General features: G+C 40.4%; 1 protein-coding gene across 13 annotated transcripts in view; it reads right to left on the bottom strand.

The window, feature by feature from the left end:
• Positions 1-298: 298 nt before the first annotated feature.
• si:dkey-30c15.10 (uncharacterized protein LOC559353 homolog) overlaps positions 299-17820 on the bottom strand; it is a 31961-nt gene continuing 14439 nt past the window's right edge. For 10 of the 13 annotated variants that reach the window (XM_037768009.1, XM_037768019.1, XM_037768012.1 and 7 more), the window contains 13 exons: positions 17004-17139; positions 12686-12880; positions 12363-12489; positions 11155-11203; positions 9399-9452; positions 9271-9315; positions 9165-9186; positions 7185-7294; positions 6671-6724; positions 6039-6125; positions 4693-4800; positions 4459-4616; positions 299-1602 (listed from right to left, as the gene is read on the bottom strand). In XM_037768009.1, the coding sequence (XP_037623937.1) occupies positions 1437-1602; positions 4459-4616; positions 4693-4800; positions 6039-6125; positions 6671-6724; positions 7185-7294; positions 9165-9186; positions 9271-9315; positions 9399-9452; positions 11155-11203; positions 12363-12489; positions 12686-12880; positions 17004-17139 (1311 nt within the window). In that variant the 3' untranslated portion in view covers positions 299-1436. The remainder of the gene's footprint in view (positions 1603-4458; positions 4617-4692; positions 4801-6038; positions 6126-6670; positions 6725-7184; positions 7295-9164; positions 9187-9270; positions 9316-9398; positions 9453-11154; positions 11204-12362; positions 12490-12685; positions 12881-17003; positions 17140-17820) is intronic. The other 3 variants (XM_037768014.1, XM_037768015.1, XM_037768016.1) reach the window with 3 other exon arrangements.

Below are 17820 nucleotides of genomic sequence, written 5' to 3'. Positions count from 1 at the left end.
CACAAGTAAGTCTCAAGTCTGTGACTCAAGTCCCAACTCAGGTCTCGAGTCCTAAACAGGCCATATGAGCTCTTCATCAAATGTGACGTCATTTTAACAGCAGAGTAACTGGATCCAACTGGTGCTCAGTAACAGAACGTTAGTTCTTCATAGTTTTCTCCTGAAACTTGATTGGATGCTGTTGGATCGGTTCAAACTAAGTGGATTTGGGGAGTCAACAGTAAGATAATCAAATGCAAGTCTCAATAACATTCACTGGAAATAAAGACTCCAAAGTTCAATAAAAACAAAACACCACTTTTCAGAGATTTAGCAATAATTCATTTTGTTCAGTTTGTACCAGCACTAGCAGGCAAACACCCTGCCTGGATTGCTAAAGACCATAAATGTAAACTGGTTTCTGGAGCCATTTCAATCCATCTATTTTATTGACACCTTCAATTAAGTGCATAGAATGAGAGTTCACAAGAATAACATTTAGAACAAAGTGACATGTAAAACAACAGGACATCAGACAGAACAACCTACATTCATTCTTTTACCTCACCAGTTCTCTCATCCACTGTATTACACATATAATATGGGTTTAAATGTACAATAATATGGGCTTATATATGTGCAGTAACACAAATCATGTACTTAGGAATATGAGTGACAGCAGCAGGCCACTGGGAAAGAAGTAAAACCCCCAAGACGCCAGTGACACGTTGTACAGACAATAGGGATAGAGTCACATTCTGACTGGTTACTTCTTCAGTAAAACAGTCACGTGTGTTGTTCTATCATATTTTACAGAAACAGCCAAACATCTGTTGGTTCAGTGGAACCTGCTTCTACCTAGAAAGATCAAAAACCCAACGAAAGGCTCAACTCAACTCTATATTCTAATAATTCATAGTGTTTCCTGCCATTTCAAATACATTCGCATCCTACATTAGTTTAGTAGAGTTAAAGATTTCCCTCTCCTTCCATAATTATTAGTGTATCTATATAAATGCGTTTAACCTTCCAGTTTAAAAAATGCAAAAATACAATTATGAATCTAAATACATGTGTCAATTATCTCAAAAATAGATAAGCTATAAGAAGTTTCACCGTAGCTATTGAAAGTGACCAAATCATATTGCCAACAAAGGCTAAAGCAGCTGATTGCCAAAGAAAAAAAAGTCTAAATAAAACCTTTTCCACAAAATCATGATAAAGAAAAACTCAAATGGTAACTTAGCAAATAAAAGTGAAAACCAACAGTAAGGATTCAGATGAAAATAAATAGAATCCAAATTAAAGATATCTCCCAAAAAGAAAAATCAATATGCGATGCATGATGTTTAGCCTTGTTTCATTTGAACTGTGAAACGGAGGCTATAAAGGAGGCATCCACGGTGTTTTCATGAAGCCCAGGCAGCAGAAGCTATAAGGAATCACATCTGGTGTAATTACAGGATGCTCTCCCTCAGGTTCCCACTGCTGGACGTGTTGGACCGCTGACTCTCTGTTTGGGTTGCTGATGTTTGGTTCCACGTGTGAAAGTCCAAATGTGCTTGATTGAGTTTCTCCATCCAGTCCGATCTCTCCTGTTTGGTGTCGGCTGAAAACCAACACCTGAACAAGAACAACATGCATCAGCATGGTCAGCACGGTCAGAGAAGCCAGACCGGTTTGTTATCGGTGCTGTCGAGGCTGTTGAAACATCTATCACAGTTGAAGTAATTGTCCTACTTTGGTAAACTCAATGTAAACTCATGGACAATTACTGACTTTTCTACTTCTTCCTCCAAATGTAGACCACATCCAGTGGCACACAATGTGCAATACGCTCTAAAAGAGTGTAGAGGCTGTTCATCTTTAGTCTTTTTACAGTAATTATACGGTTTCCCTATGGCAAGCTGTTTTAACATTTAATACCTCAGCTTGACTATCCGGAATTAACATTAGAGATATCTACAACTGTAATTGTAAGAAGTTAGAATAACATTGTGACTAGTAAGAATTCCTATTCCAGATATCTATAAGGTCATTGTGACTACTCATAACCCCAGTTAGAGATGTCTACAACATCATTCTGACTAGTCATAACTCCAGTTAGAGATATGTACAACGTCATTCTGACTAGTCATAACTCCAGTTAGAGATATCTACTACGTCATTCTGACTAGTCATAACTCCAGTTAGAGATATGTACAACGTCATTCTGACTAGTCATAACTCCAGTTAGAGATATCTACTACGTCATTCTGACTAGTCATAACTCCAGTTAGAGATATCTACAACGAACATTCTGACTAGTCATAACTCCAGTTAGAGATATCTACAACGTCATTCTGACTAGTCATAACTCCAGTTAGAGATATGTACAACCTCATTCTGACTAGTCATAACTCCAGTTAGAGATATCTACTACGTCATTCTGACTAGTCATAACTCCAGTTAGAGATATCTACAACGTCATTCTGACTAGTCATAACTCCAGTTAGAGATATCTACTACGTCATTCTGACTAGTCATAACTCCAGTTAGAGATATCTACAACGTCATTCTGACTAGTCATAACTCCAGTTAGAGATATCTACTACGTCATTCTGACTATTCATAACTCCAGTTAGAGATATCTACAACGTCATTCTGACTAGTCATAACTCCAGTTAGAGATATGTACAACCTCATTCTGACTAGTCATAACTCCAGTTAGAGATATCTACTACGTCATTCTGACTAGTCATAACTCCAGTTAGAGATATCTACAACGTCATTCTGACTAGTCATAACTCCAGTTAGAGATATGTACAACGTCATTCTGACTAGTCATAACTCCAGTTAGAGATATCTACAACGAACATTCTGACTAGTCATAACTCCAGTTAGAGATATCTACTACGTCATTCTGACTAGTCATAACTCCAGTTAGAGATATCTACAACGTCATTCTGAGTAGTCATAACTCCAGTTAGAGATATCCACAACGTCATTCTGACTAGTCATAACTCCAGTTAGATATATGTACAACGTCATTCTGACTAGTCATAACTCCAGTTAGAGATATGTACAACGTCATTCTGACTAGTCATAACTCCAGTTAGAGATATCTACAACGTCATTCTGACTAGTCATAACTCCAGTTAGAGATATGTACAACCTCATTCTGACTAGTCATAATTTAATTTTACATATCTAAAAAGAACAATATAGATATCTTCAGTTGAGGGGAATTAAAGATATCTTGAACTGGAATTATGACCAGTCAGAATTATATTGTAGATATCTGAAACCGGAATTACAATTAGTCATAATTCAATTGCAGATATCTGCAATGTGAATTATGGATATCTGCAACTGAATTGTGGATCGCCGTAATGACAAACCCCATACACGTGAGTGGCAAAAGTGGTTTGATTCGTTTTAGGATATCTAAAATTAGAGTTTTGCCTAGTCAGAATAGAATCAGGGATATCTTGAATTTGCAGATATCTCTAATGAATATCCTGTCTAGATATTAAATGTTAAAACGGCTTACCATAGTTTCCCTGTACATTTCTCGACACTGCCCAATCAGTGATGTCACAGAAGGGGTGTTTCCTATCAACTGTCAAAAGTAAAACACCCTCTCTAACATCACTAGTTGGCTGCAGCCAGAAAAGCTTCATGCTTCATGTAAACAAAAGTGTCTGAACAGACAGGCGGTCTGGGATTCACAGATGAATCCATGAACATGAAAAAAACAGAAAAATAAATCCTAAGATTTCAAAGTCATAGCATTATAAAGTAGTAAATTTACGTGTTATTTTAGAGGGGAAATAGTGTGAAAATGAGGAACGTGGAGCATCTTGTGAAGTTATACTTTAGTTTAGGTTTCACTAATAACCAAATAGTTCATCGTTTGGCACATCAGCACCACATTATCTTCAGTATCAGGACCTGGAATGGATTGAACAAGAAACTGAGTTTATTCTGAAGAAAGAACCACACGGACCTGATGGGGAAACTGACTCTTTAGAGGAGGAGGAAATGACTTTATTTCTCGTAAAGTTATGACTTTATTCTCCTAATATTACGACTTTTTCTTGTAAAGTTATGACTATATTCTCCTAATATTACGACTTTTTCTCGTAAAGTTATGACTATATTCTCCTAATATTACGACTTTTTTTCTCGGAAACTTACGACATTACTCTCGTAATATTGTGACATTTTTTCTTGTAAAGATATGACTTTATTCTCATAATATTACAACTTTTTTTCTTGAAATATTGTGACTTTATTCTCATTAATTTATGACTTTTTTTTCGTTTTAATATTACGACTTTATTCTCGAAATATCAGATTTTCCCTCCCCCTCATATGTGGCCCTAATACTTCGTCGTACTCAATTATAACTAAAACAAATTGAGTGTATTTCCACGTCACTAACACCCACAGATCTTTACTTTATTTTCAAAGTGTTTCGTTTCTATTTAATCTTACTTGGCCAAGGCGTCCTGGCTGGCGTCCTGGCTGGCGTCCTGCTGCTGTGGGATGTCGCTAACCAGCTCAAAGGTGAAAGGTCGAGCACACGAGTCGCTCTTCACAGGCTTGACACAGCGACTGGGGGAGCTGGACAGAGAAAAGCTGCCCTCTGCTTCCTGGGAGGTTAAAACAGAAACAGAATGAAAGCTACTGAAAGTACCTTGGAGACTCAGCCTGTTGGTCTATCCATACCTTAGTTTCTTTGTCATTGGGGTGGTTCCAGTAGTGCATGCTGCATCCCACCAGAACAAAATACCGGCGATGCCACACCCCATATCCACTGATCAACTCAAACATAGTCTGGGAACAGATCCAGAAAAAGAGTGAGATTAAGGCAACTGAATGCAGCGAAAATGCAGTTTAAAAGATTTTTCCAACATTTAAGGAAAATGTCTACCCCATCTCTTCTGATCAGCGTAAAACTGTTATACTCAGAAGAGAAGCAGATTTACACTACACTCCAGTTGGAATGTAGCTCCCATCTTTGCTAAACTCTGTGTGTTTTAAGATACTGACACTTGTTTTTAAACTATTATGACAAATTAATTCTCTCAACATTTCCTTTGTGAATCCTAAGATCTAAAGTCTGTATGATACTAAATTGCTTGTTAGCCAGACGAGACGAGCAGAGACCCAATCTGTCAAATGGGTTGACGTCTCTCAGTAGATGTCTGCACACCACCTGAAGCTAAACCATGACAATACTGAGCTGCTCTTCCTTCCAGGCAAGGCATCTCCCGTTCCTGACCTCTCCATCATCATTGAGGACTCGGTGGTGTCCCCGACTTGGAGTGAAAGGAACCTGGGTGTGACACTGGAAGACCAGCTGTCTTTCGCTGCCAACGTCGCTGCGACAACCTGTTCCTGCAGACTCAATCTCCACATCAGGAGGTTACGTATGTTCCTCATCCAGGAGGCGACGCAGGTTCTGGTCAAGGCTCTTGTCATCTCGCACCTTGACTACTGCAACTTGCTCCTGTCCTGACTGATGTGTCTCCATGTGCCATCCGACCTCTGCATCTCATCCAGAATGCAGCAGACCGGCTGGTCTTCAACCTATCCAAGTTCTCCCAGACCACCCCGCTCCTCCACAGCCTACGCTGGCTCCTGGTGGCTGCTTATATCCGATTCAAGACACTGGTGCTTGCCTATCGTGCTGTGAATGGCTCAGGCCCATCCCACATCCAGAACATGGTCAAACCATACACACCCCGTCCACTACGTTGCTACTGCCAATCAGCTACTCTCTCACTACGAAGGGGGCCCAGCTACCCAGCTATCTCTGAAAACTCATCTGTTCAGACTGCACCTGGCTCGGTCTCCTATTGTCTTTAAATGGAGCACTCAAAGTATATCAGCATATGTGATGAAAGTGATGTACTTGCACAGTTCTTGACCTTCTTGGGGTTGTGCCCACATGGTTGAATGCACTGATTGTGAGTCGCTTTGGATAAAAGCGTCAGCTAAACAAATGTAATGTTAAGATGGACATGTTTGCAATGTATCCAGAGAGTTGTGCAAAATATCACATTACTGACCAGGAAGCCTCGGTGCTGTACACTAGAGTGACTTTCACTGTCCAGTCGCAGGTAGATGTTGCCCTCTAGAGGTGAGAGAAAAGGCACCTGCAGTCCGGGGAGGAAGAGGGAGGGGACACACTGTTAAACTGGTATGATGTGGAAGACATGTAGAGAAGCAAGAAACAGAAAACCATATCTTTAAGAATTCCATTCCAACATGCTTTTCATCCACTTTGGTAAAGAAAAGCTTCCTGAAAATAAGCTCTTCTACTTTGAAGAGATTTAATTTCTACTCGATAGATATAGTGTCATTATGAGGAGGTATCACCACGATGTGTACTGCATTTTGGAGTGAAATTCTTGTATTATATTTAGACCACGCACGCACACACACACTATGTCATTTCACAAAAATGTAGAGTTTGGGAGTCAAAATACCAACATAATGGATATTGTCTTTGATTTTTGAGATCAGATGGGGAAGAGCTTGACCAGATAAAAGAAAATTCATTCACCACAAACAAAAACTGTCAAGAGTGATGCAGCGGTTCATTTGTACGACTGAGATCATGAGTCAGAAACAAGGTTAGTTTTTGCAGAGGGAAACGGTGAGAAGCGAAGGGCTGGCAGTGTGGTCAAAAGAGTGAAACCTTTTCCTGAAATTCATGTCCCAGCAGCCTCCTGATTTTGTCTTCAAGTTTCATCTGAGAGGAGGAAGCAAGACAGAGAAGGGGAGGGCAGACATGTTACATCACCAGTGAGCCCACCCACATGTAGAAACCTCTAACAGAATAATAAAAGCACCAAAGGGGTGTATAGTGGTGTCTGTAGCACTATGCTTCTTCTCTGGTCAGTCAGTGCCGGAGGTCAAAAATGAAATGCACAGAGAGGTGCAAACACCTGGTGACAGGGGATGTGTTACATGGGCCATGCTTTTCCCCTCTGAATGCTATCATTCAATTAACAATTATAGTACCACAAAAAGTATTGACATGTCTGCACTTACACAATAATCAAACTGCATTCCTGAAAGGTTATTTTTTACAATACTTGCCAAATTGACAAGATATCAGAGTTAACGTGGCTAGGGCTTGTTTTATATCACTGAAAGTTTCCAGAGAGTGCATCTCTTCCCTTCTCAACACTACCATGACAGATAACTACCTTATCCAAAGGGAACTTGCTGTGTCCCAGCGAGGCCAAAGTGATCTTATGGGAGCCCACCAGACAAAAGTTGCTGGAGCGGCGAGCGTTGAGAGCAGGAAGAGCTGCAGCTGAAGGAGCAAGAAGCACAGAATGAGAACATGAAATGGTCAGTCAGCAATGCATGACCATTATGACCAATGAGTTTAATGTTTAAAATAGAATTGCTTCTAGCGGGTGGAAGAAAATATTGAAAAAAAATAGAATAATGCGATATTATATTTTATGATACTGTATCGATTCCCAAAAACCCTGTCTCGGTTTTTATTGCATGGCTTTGTTGAATACTCAATTCTGATTGGTCAATCACAGCGTTCTATGATCTGTTATTTCTTTATAGCAGACCATTGCTATGTATAGCAGATCTTTTGCTACGTATAGCAGACCGTTGCTATGTATAGCAGACCGTTATGTATAGCAGACCGTTGCTACGTATAACAGACCGTTGCTACGTATAACAGACCGTTGCTATGTATAGCAGATCTTTTGCTACGTATAGCAGACCGTTGCTATGTATAGCAGACCGTTGCTATGTATAACAGACCTTTTCCTACGTATAGCAGACCGTTATGTATAGCAGACCTTTTGCTACGTATAGCAGACCTTTTTTCTACGTATAGCATACCGTTGCTACGTATAGCAGACCTTTTTTCTACGTATAGCAGACCGTTGCTACGTATAGCAGACCTTTTTCTACGTACCGTTGCTACGTATAGCAGACCGTTGCTATGTATAACAGACCTTTTCCTACGTATAGCAGACCGTTATGTATAGCAGACCTTTTTTCTACGTATAGCAGACCGTTGCTACGTATAGCAGACCTTTTGCTACGTATCGTTGCTACGTATAGCAGACCTGTTGCTACGTATAGCAGACTGTTGTTATGTATAACAGACCTGTTGCTACGTATAGCAGACCGTTGTTATGTATAACAGACCTGTTGCTACGTATAGCAGACCGTTGTTATGTATAACAGACCTGTTGCTACGTATAGCAGACCGTTGTTATGTATAACAGACCTGTTGCTACGTATAGCAGACCGACCGTTGTTATGTATAACAGACCTGTTGCTACGTATAGCAGACCGTTGTTATGTATAACAGACCTTTTGCTACGTATAGCAGACCGTTGTTATGTATAACAGACCTTTTGCTACGTATAGCAGACCGTTGTTATGTATAACAGACCTTTGTTATGTATAACAGACCATTGCTATATATAACAGACCTTTGCTATGGGCGTAGTTCTGATGTCGGACTCTGGAGGACCGTTTTTGTGTCAAATTATTGATTTATTAAGTACATAGCCGTGTAATAAGCAGGATAATATACAGCTAGCGGGTCATTGTTGTGAAATAAACCCCTTCAGGGCGATGAGAGACCCCTCTGCTTCACGGCGAGGTTTATTTCACAATAATGACCGGCTCTCTGTACATTATCCCTTACTTAATTAATAATTTACATGTGAAGATTAACTTCATTTCATTTGCAAAGAGATGCACCCTCTCAGTGTATGAGCCCTTTCAAAGTAGTGTTTTGATGTTGGATGTTACAGGGACTGTGATAAATGCAGATCCCACTGTTCTGACTGCATAAAAAAGTTAACTTCTTTAACTCAGATTTTATGCATATGGTTGTGTGTTCTTTATAGGATGACAGTTTTCCTAAAATTAGAAAATCACAATATGTCGCCTTATACATCGCAATATATTGAATTGTTACCCTTTTATCATGATACGCATCATATCGCCATAGCTCTAAAATACAATACATAGCTCTAATCGCCTCGAATATCAAAATCACATTTTATTTTTTTGTATACAAAATTCTTGTAAACATTCACTAGCTATTCCAGAGTCATTGTCGAGACGAGTAAAACGGGGGAAACAATGAATTCTCCTTGTACTATTACAAATACTGACCAAAATAAAGCTCAACTTACATGTCAGACCTTTATTGGATCTCTGTTGAAAACAAAAGAAAAGGTTTATGTGGGAGGTGGAAACACAACAATGTATACTGTATAATATTTGAGCATGAAGTAAAACCTGGATAGTCACGGTGAGAGTGTTCAGAAGCTTTCTTGGTTTGATCTGAATATGTAAAGACAACATAAATGAATTAGACTGTTATTAATAAATGCACACCTGGCTCATTATTTGGCTCACTGACTTACCCTCGACTTGGTGGTGGTCCGGTCCATGCTGCAGTTACTACCTGAAGTGTTGGACTAGATGGCACAAAAACAAGCACATTAAAAACCCACAAATGACATCAGATCCAACAGTGCTGTGCAATTCACCAAACAACTTGTTAAGACAAATAGCGTGATAAGATAACTTGCATGCTAGTAGTACGCTAAGCCATGCGTGCTGCCTGACCCATCAAATAAACCTCTTCATCTACCTCACAATCAACAACGCATTCATCTCTGTCTTAAACCGTTAACCCTCTGAGACCACGCTCCAAAGTTGGACTACATTTTAGCGAGGAAAAACTGGCATGGTCATTTTCAAAAGGGGTCCCTTGACCTCTGACCTCCAGATATGTGAATGTTGAAATTATATGTATATTATATGTGAAATTATTCTAAAAAATGGTTTCTGCATACTGGGGTCCATACACAGTCTTGAATTCCATAAATTGGGTATCACTGTAAAGCTGAGACTCTTGTGGATCCAATGAGCCCAACTGTATTCATGTGTGATGATGTTAGTCCCCATAGGAGACATTTATGATCTCCAGGTATAAAATGACCTGTGGTGACCTCTAGGATAATCACAGCCTCATGAAACTTTACAACCATAAACTAGAGACCTAGAGCCTTCAGAGGATGGATGGATCAAACTAGAGACCTAGAGCATTCAGAGGATGGATGAATCAGACTAGAGACCTAGAGCCTTCAGAGGATGGATGGATCAAACTAGAGACCTAGAGCATTCAGAGGATGGATGAATCAGACTAGAGACCTAGAGCATTCAGAGGATGGATGGGTCAAACTAGAGACCTAGAGCATTCAGAGGATGGATGGATCAAACTAGAGACCTAGAGCATTCAGAGGATGGATGATAATGACAATAAGGGGGTTTCTGAGCAGTTTACACAACACAAGTGCTCGCCATCCAATCGCCGAAAAATGCAATTCTTGCAGAAATCTCCAAATGTCCAAAGTTTTTGATCCCAAATCACAGCATGTCTTTTTCTCTGGTGTTCCTCAAGGTCTTGGTGTCTTAATGTGGTATTATGGAGGGATTATTGATCAGTTTTATCAATTCTCCAGTGGTAAAAAAAAGAGGTTAAATTTAGCACCAAATCTGTGGAACAAATGGTATCAACCTAAAAACTGCTGCAACAATGCTAGAGTCATAATAGAGCATGGGGATGACCATCATATTCTTCAAATCATAATGTTCTAAGCCCTTATACACTTTTACAATTCATTTTAAATAATTCATTCATTAATTAATGTTTGTTTCTGATGTATGACTAGAACAACTAGACACAGGGCTGAGCTGCCTCTCAAATTAATCTTCAGGTTCCAGCTGTCAGATGATGTACACCACTTCTATGTGACATCTACTGTTGACCTGCCATCTCCCCCTAAAGACCCCCTGGACCCTCTAAACAAGACTAAAACAGGTCTATTGTGGGTCTCAGAGACATGCCAGCTAACATCACGTTAAGCTAACAGCATGTTAGGCTATCTACCATGCTGCCATGACTGGCATACTCCCATGTGTCAGTGTTATGGAACATAGAGGATATGAATAACAATACAAACTTGTAAATGTGAATTTACAATGGAGAAAAATACTTCTGGAACCTGCAGCCCCAACCTCTACGCTATTCTATTCATTTGATTTAAATTCATATTTTAATGTATACGTAACAAAGAACGACCGCACATCAAAATGTCAAATGTTTTGTCTCACCAGGCTGTAGACCTCCACATCAATCTCAAAGGATGAGCGGATATCCTTCCTGAAATATCAAGGGGACAAAACAATATCATATGCAATAATCTATAGAATGATCACATTGACACAGGGATAGGATTCCTCGAATTCAAAGGGCAAGTGAGCAAAATCATGTTTCAGAGCTTCAACATGAAACCGGTGCAAAAAGATCCAAGTTAGGGATGGAACGGTTCTGGTAAAAAATACGAACCGTTCGGTTCGCTAGTCAGGGTTAGTGGTTGATAAAACGGCAACTGTGATTAAGCACTGTGCAACACGTGTGGTTGATGCTAGCGGCAACACTTTGGGTAGGAAAGAGCAACTCTTTCTCCCCGCAGCATTTAAACAGCCTCTACATGCAGACTCAGACAGGGCAAAAAACATATCTAAAGCACTGAGGAGGTTTATAGTGAAAGATATGCAGCCTTATGCAGTCGTGGAGGACGCTGGATTTCAGCAGATGATTAACGTAACGTTGCTTGAGCCACGCTATACACTTAAGCAGCACAGTAATTCCAGCAGCACAATCCCTGTAATGTGTTTTATATTTATTAATTCTTTTAAATAACACAGTGGTACAAAATCCAACAGTATTCCTCCAAATACTGCACTTTATGAGTGGAAAAACTAATCTTTCAATTAAGAGCTGATAATCAGGGAACTGAGACATATGTTATACTGTTGTTGTTTTTTAGTATAGTTCTTTCTGGTTGAGCTTATGCTTCAATTGATGTTGATGGCCTTAGTCTATAATTACATCATATTTATATGAAAATAACAAAGCTGCATTTCTTGTCTGCACTAATGACTATAGAAGACATATTCTTTCAGTTAAGATTTGACAATGAAGAAGTGTTTATGTTCCTTATGGAAGCCATACTTTTGTTAAGGCAAACATTTGTTTGTAAATGAACCAAACCAAACCGAAAACCGTGACCCCAAAACCGTGATATGAACCCAACCATGAATTTTGTGAACCGTTACACCCCTAATCCAAGTGCATAAAAGAGTGTCCCAATTTGGCTGAAGTTGTCTGGATGTGACAATTAAAAAAATATAAATATGAACCAAGACACCCAACAGATTGACAAGTGATGTCCATCACTGATTGAAGAAAAGGAAAGTAAGATGTAAATGCAGCAAATTAGTTCTAGCAACAGTGCATAAGATTCAAAGCGGCTTACAGCGTTACAGACGTAGGGAAGGAGATGGTGTCTCCATTCTGAGCATCAGCAGCCGTGGCCAGCGGGGTGGCGACGATGTTGCAGGGCCCGTAGCGGATCAGGACAAAGAAGTAGTGACTTGGCCGACCTAAATAGTTACATAAACAACTCAGTCCCTTCAAAGTGGATGTCAACCACTATACTGGTATTAAGGCCTGGATTTTAAAATAGAAGTTGTTCTTTTTCATTGAAATCATACAAATGCATCATAATAATATTAAATGAGGCAATTAAAAATGAAACCAAATAATAAAAAGAGTAGAAATGTTTCCTTGCTGTGCTACCTGTGCGGTTGTGTGAGGAGCAGACAAATTCCACCTTAAGAGGCAGCTGAATGTTTGTGATGCTGACAGTCCCTCTACAGGCCTGCTGGGGAACATACTCAGTGTCCTCTCCTGACTCAGTGTCCTCTCCTGACTCAGAGTTCCTCTCCTCCCTCAGTCTGGCCACCTCTGCCAGCAGGGCACAATGTTTCTCACCTGAAACAGACAAGTATCACAAGAATAAGAAGAAACACAGAAGAAACTTACACTTACTTTTCTGAACTGTTCTATTATTGTTGTCGCAATATCGATATTGAGGTGTTTGGTCAAAAATATTGTGATATTTGATTTTCGCCATGTCGCTTTGGAGGAGAGGTGCAGATGTAATATTAAAGCTAGGGTAGGCAATTTGTTGTATAAGCATTTTTGGCTGGACCGCAGAGGGCCAGCCCTACAAACGCAAAAGTCTGTCACTGAGTGACTGACTGAGTGATGAAGTTACAGGATTGGTCGGCCGACTGTTGGAGTTTCCTTATTGGCCGTTGCTCTTTCAAAATGAAAAGGCAGAGAACAGTTCAGTGTTAAGGTTTTCTGGGGAGCGTGTCAGCGGTTCAATGTATCATTACATCGTGCTGTTGTTGTGCATGAGCTTTTGTTTATGTTCGTTTAAGTTCCGTTATGTTGTGCTTCGTATTGTGTTACCGTGCAAATGTTCGCCTCACTTTCCTCCATTTGAAATTGATAAAAAAAAAGATAAAAATCTGGTATCTGTGACTGTCGTAGGCCTGAAATAAGCCTGGCCTACCTGCCTGTCTACCTTCCTGCGTACTTGTTCGCACTCTGCCAGTGCACTCATTGTGCCTACGCAGAGTCTCCCTCAAGGCTACGCAGACAACATTTCCCAACACTAACATGCTAGCTTGACAGCTCTGAATACTAACAACAGCCATGTTGGTTATTTACTATATTCATTGTGTTAACAAGTGCACGAGTGTTGAGAACGGGCCAAATGCTTGGCCTGTGCAGGGGCAGGCTTTACCGTTTGGCAAGGTAGGCAACTGCCTAGGGCCCCCAACTGCTATAGATTTATTATGATGACAGAAATAAAAAAATAACAAGGTCCCCAAAGTATTTAAAAAATGCAACTCAACTGTATACTACTTAAGGTGTACTTCCACTTCAGAGGAAAACATTGTAGTACTACATTTACTTGACACAGAAATGTTACGGGTTACGTTGCATATTTGGATTTTTCTCACAAAATATAACAATCAAAATACGATATTCATTAAACTATCAAGCATCATGTTAGAATTGAAAGCTCCACCTTGAACAGAGGCCTGTACTACGAAGCGGGTTCAACATACCCAGGGTATCTTCTCGTTATCTGCCTTAACTAACCCTAACAACCGAGATCCGCTAAGCGCTCCTACGACGGTGGTTATGAACTCGGTAAATCAACCCAGGGTTTCTCCATCTGGATATGAGCGCGTTCACATAAAAGGGGAGGTGTTTGCAGCATATAACCAATCACAAACGTGGACAAGACTACTGTCAGCAGAGCGGCATATTATACAAACAAAGAGTAAACTATTATATTAGACAAATACGAAGAAGTTAAACACACAGTCCAGACTAAAAGTAACAGTTGAAGCAGCCACATGCAGGAAGGACAGCTGGCAAAAGAAGAAAATGCCGATGTGTCAATTAACAGATTTATTAATTTAACGTCCTGAAAAGGTTTTTCAGGGGTGATCTACCCCCGGTAAGAAGTGAACCACCGTCGTAGGAATAAAAACCCTGAAGGGTTAACCCTGAAATTACCTCGCTAAATGCAAATCCTGCTTTGTAGTACGGGCCTCAGACGTTAAGTAAATGTATGTTTACTGTGCTGATAATCGCTCTTCAATTGAGGTGAACATTTGAATGCAGGACTTTTACTGCTTTTGCTGTGTGACTTCCCATAATTAAATGAACATGATCGACTGCAATATTGACGTTTAAAATCTATACTCCACTCATAGAAAACTCCGCCGCATGTGACATCAAGCGCTTCCTAAACTAACAGCCAGCCACCAGCCAACTATGGAGATGTTTTGCCATCATTTTTGGGGAGCGGTTGTACCGCTGTATGCACACGCTGCATCGGCAGCCGGTGAAAACTTTGCTGAATGTTGTGGCTGCAGTACAGAGTAGAAGAGTAATACACTGCATGTGAATCATTTTGACTATCAAAACGAAAATGCCCTGAATTCAGGTGAAGAAGTAGTCTTATTTTGATGCAAATATTTGTACAGTAGCAGGAATGTATCACATCATGGAAGTAAAACCAGTCTGTTTATTTAAAAATGAAAGTGCAATAATAATATTTTGTCCCTAAAATCAATGATTATCGTGATAAATAATTGTGATCTCAATGCTGATCAAAATAATCGTGATTATCATTTTTGCGGTAATCGTCCTAGTTTTACTTCAGAAATACAGTAGTAGTTTTCAATAGCTAACTCCGCCCTTGTATGTTTTACTCCTTCCTGCACCCGCAAACATTCTGTCAATAACGATTCTGTAAATATGACATGTGATATTTGTGTTTTGGTAAAACAGTATCAGTTCAGAGAGTGGTACTGCAGCAGCGGCGAGAGGCTTCCAAAATTAAAACCCACAAAAAAACAAAACGCTCATTAATTCAGATGAAGTTCTGTGAGAAGTTGATGAGAGAAAAGCTACTAAAATCAGGAAGACACCACAGTAACACGGTAAAATAAACACGTGCCCTTTGGTGGATTATGTTTTTGCTGAATTACAGGAGATGCTTGGACAGATTCAGAAAAGATGGTGAATTCATCGGTACATTTGGTCGGTAATTAGAGCTGCGTTATCTTCCTTCTTTTGTTAACAGAGTTCTGCTGATAGAGACACCAGCTCAGAGCGGGACTGTCTGCAGAGCCCTGAAGCCCCGCCTCTGCTGCTGAACAGAGCATTGTGTGCTTGTTTATTCAAAGTTTATTAATATTGACCTTATCACATGTCCAAATTGCACCAAATTCGACAAAGCATTCCATGGGGTCCCCAGCAACACTCAAGATATGCGAGGGACATACCCACAGACAGAGATTCCTTGCTTTATAGTTAGATGTTGGTGTTTTATGAGAATGAGACATGTGATAGTTGGATAAGGTTAGCAATGACAATGATGTGCTCCTTTCCAAACACTCTCATGGCCTTGTCCTCCTCCAGTAGTTGGGGGGAGTGGCTTTGGAAGGAGGCCTGAAGGGAGGGGCTAGGATTTTTTCTGTTGGATACTTTCAAAATCTAGCTCACTCTTGCTGGTTCCAAAGTTGCCTACCCCAATTTTAAATTCAAAATTCAACACATTAACATAGCAGCAAACCACTATTTGCAAAGTAAAGATATAGTGGAGTAATGTCTACCTGAGCACAGAATGAAGTCAGTCTTTCTCTATGTGTGTTGTAATCTGAGCTTCTCCATGCATTGTTTACGTAGCCAAGCTGGAATGCATTTTAGTGCATGCAAGTCTCTCTGTTGTGCCCCACTGGCTAGCTAATGGCCGCCACTATGCAGTGCGCTCATACGGCGGTTACCACAGATAACGCTGTCCCGACCAATGGCGTTAAAGAGTAGCGCCCACCTCCGATCTCTCCAGGGTTAACACTCATAGCTTTGTTAGCCGTCTCCATGTTGAGAGCCATGTGGAGGCAATAGATATGAATTATGTATTAAGCAACTTTAAATAAACAGACAAACTGGTTTGTATGTCTTTTGTTATTAATACTATTGTTATTCTGTTCATATTATTTTATCAACTGTATGTAAAAAGAATGCAATTGCTGTTGAAGCAACATTTTCTATAATAACAGAATAGTGTGAACATGGCTTCCCATCTGCGGTACACAAAGAAGGGACCATTAAAGCTTCAGTAGGCAGTATATTTTTGGCATCATTGGACAAAAATTCCATAATAACCTTTCAGCTTATTGTAATTCAAGTGTTCTGAGAGAAAACTAGACTTCTCATAGCTCTGTTTTCAGGCTTTAGGACATCTAGGACATCTAGCCTGTGACGGGAGACTTTGACCAATCACAGGTCATTTCATTGAGAGAGCGTTCCTATTGGCTGTGCTCCGGTCATGTGACCGGTACTTGGCGTTCCTTCACCAGATTTTATAATGGCGACGTTCTAATTTTACAGCTAAACGGTGCACTACAAGATGATTCTGAGAACATCTTAGGAACGTTTTATAAAAATAACTTCTTTTTTAAATCATATTTCCTCCCATCTCGCCTACTTCAACTTTAAACACAAAATGTTGTGTACATACAGGAGACCAGCAGTAGTTTCTCAGCTTCAGCCTCCTCCAGCGAGCCTCGTCCATGCTCCTCATCAGTACAGCAGCTCAGAGCCTGCAAGGTCTGGTTGATCACGGTCTGCAGCTTCCCTGCTTCTTCATTAAGAGCCTAGATATAGACAGGACAATATGCAAGATTGTGGGTTACTCACCTGTACTGTGTTTAATGCCATCAGAATGAGGCCAATTTCATCAGTTGTACTGCAGTTTACCTTTTCAATTGACTGAATTAATAGTATGTAATAAAAGTATGTACAGTGTTTTCCATTAACCGCAAGTTTCACAATGAACCGAAAATATTTGTACACTTCTTAACAGGTGAGGTCCACGCCGTCTGCCTGGGGGATTCAACTCGGTGGATCAGGGACAGCCGCTCGGTATGGGAGGATCCCCTCATGAGACCTTTCCCTGGCGCTGGCTGGCCTTCACCATGCGCATTTCTTCTGCGGCGGTGTGCCGTGACTAGGTCTAGGTCGGCTTGGAAAGGCCCGGGGTGAAGGTGGCTCGTGGCTCTGGCCGTGAGCTTTACGGCACCCCTCGGCACTTCCCGTGGCCGTCGACTTAGTGCTCACTACCCCCTCTCTCCCTGTAGGGAGGCAACACACCCGACCCGCCTTGTAAACATGGAGCCCATCCCGTTTACCATGTTTTGTAAGTGCGTCTTTTTTGGTGTCATCACGTTCATATCTTTACAACCAATGTGTTTATGATGAAATTGTTTACTACACACAATTATTTTCAAGAGCAGAGAGATCTAGCATCTCAATTTTGCTCACAAAGTGCACCAGAT

The sequence above is a fragment of the Sebastes umbrosus genome, chromosome 4, assembly GCF_015220745.1.
Source record: "Sebastes umbrosus isolate fSebUmb1 chromosome 4, fSebUmb1.pri, whole genome shotgun sequence".
Lineage (NCBI taxonomy): Eukaryota > Metazoa > Chordata > Actinopteri > Perciformes > Sebastidae > Sebastes > Sebastes umbrosus.
The sequence above is the reverse complement of the archived record's forward strand: the minus strand, read 5'-3'. Positions and strand labels throughout refer to the sequence as shown.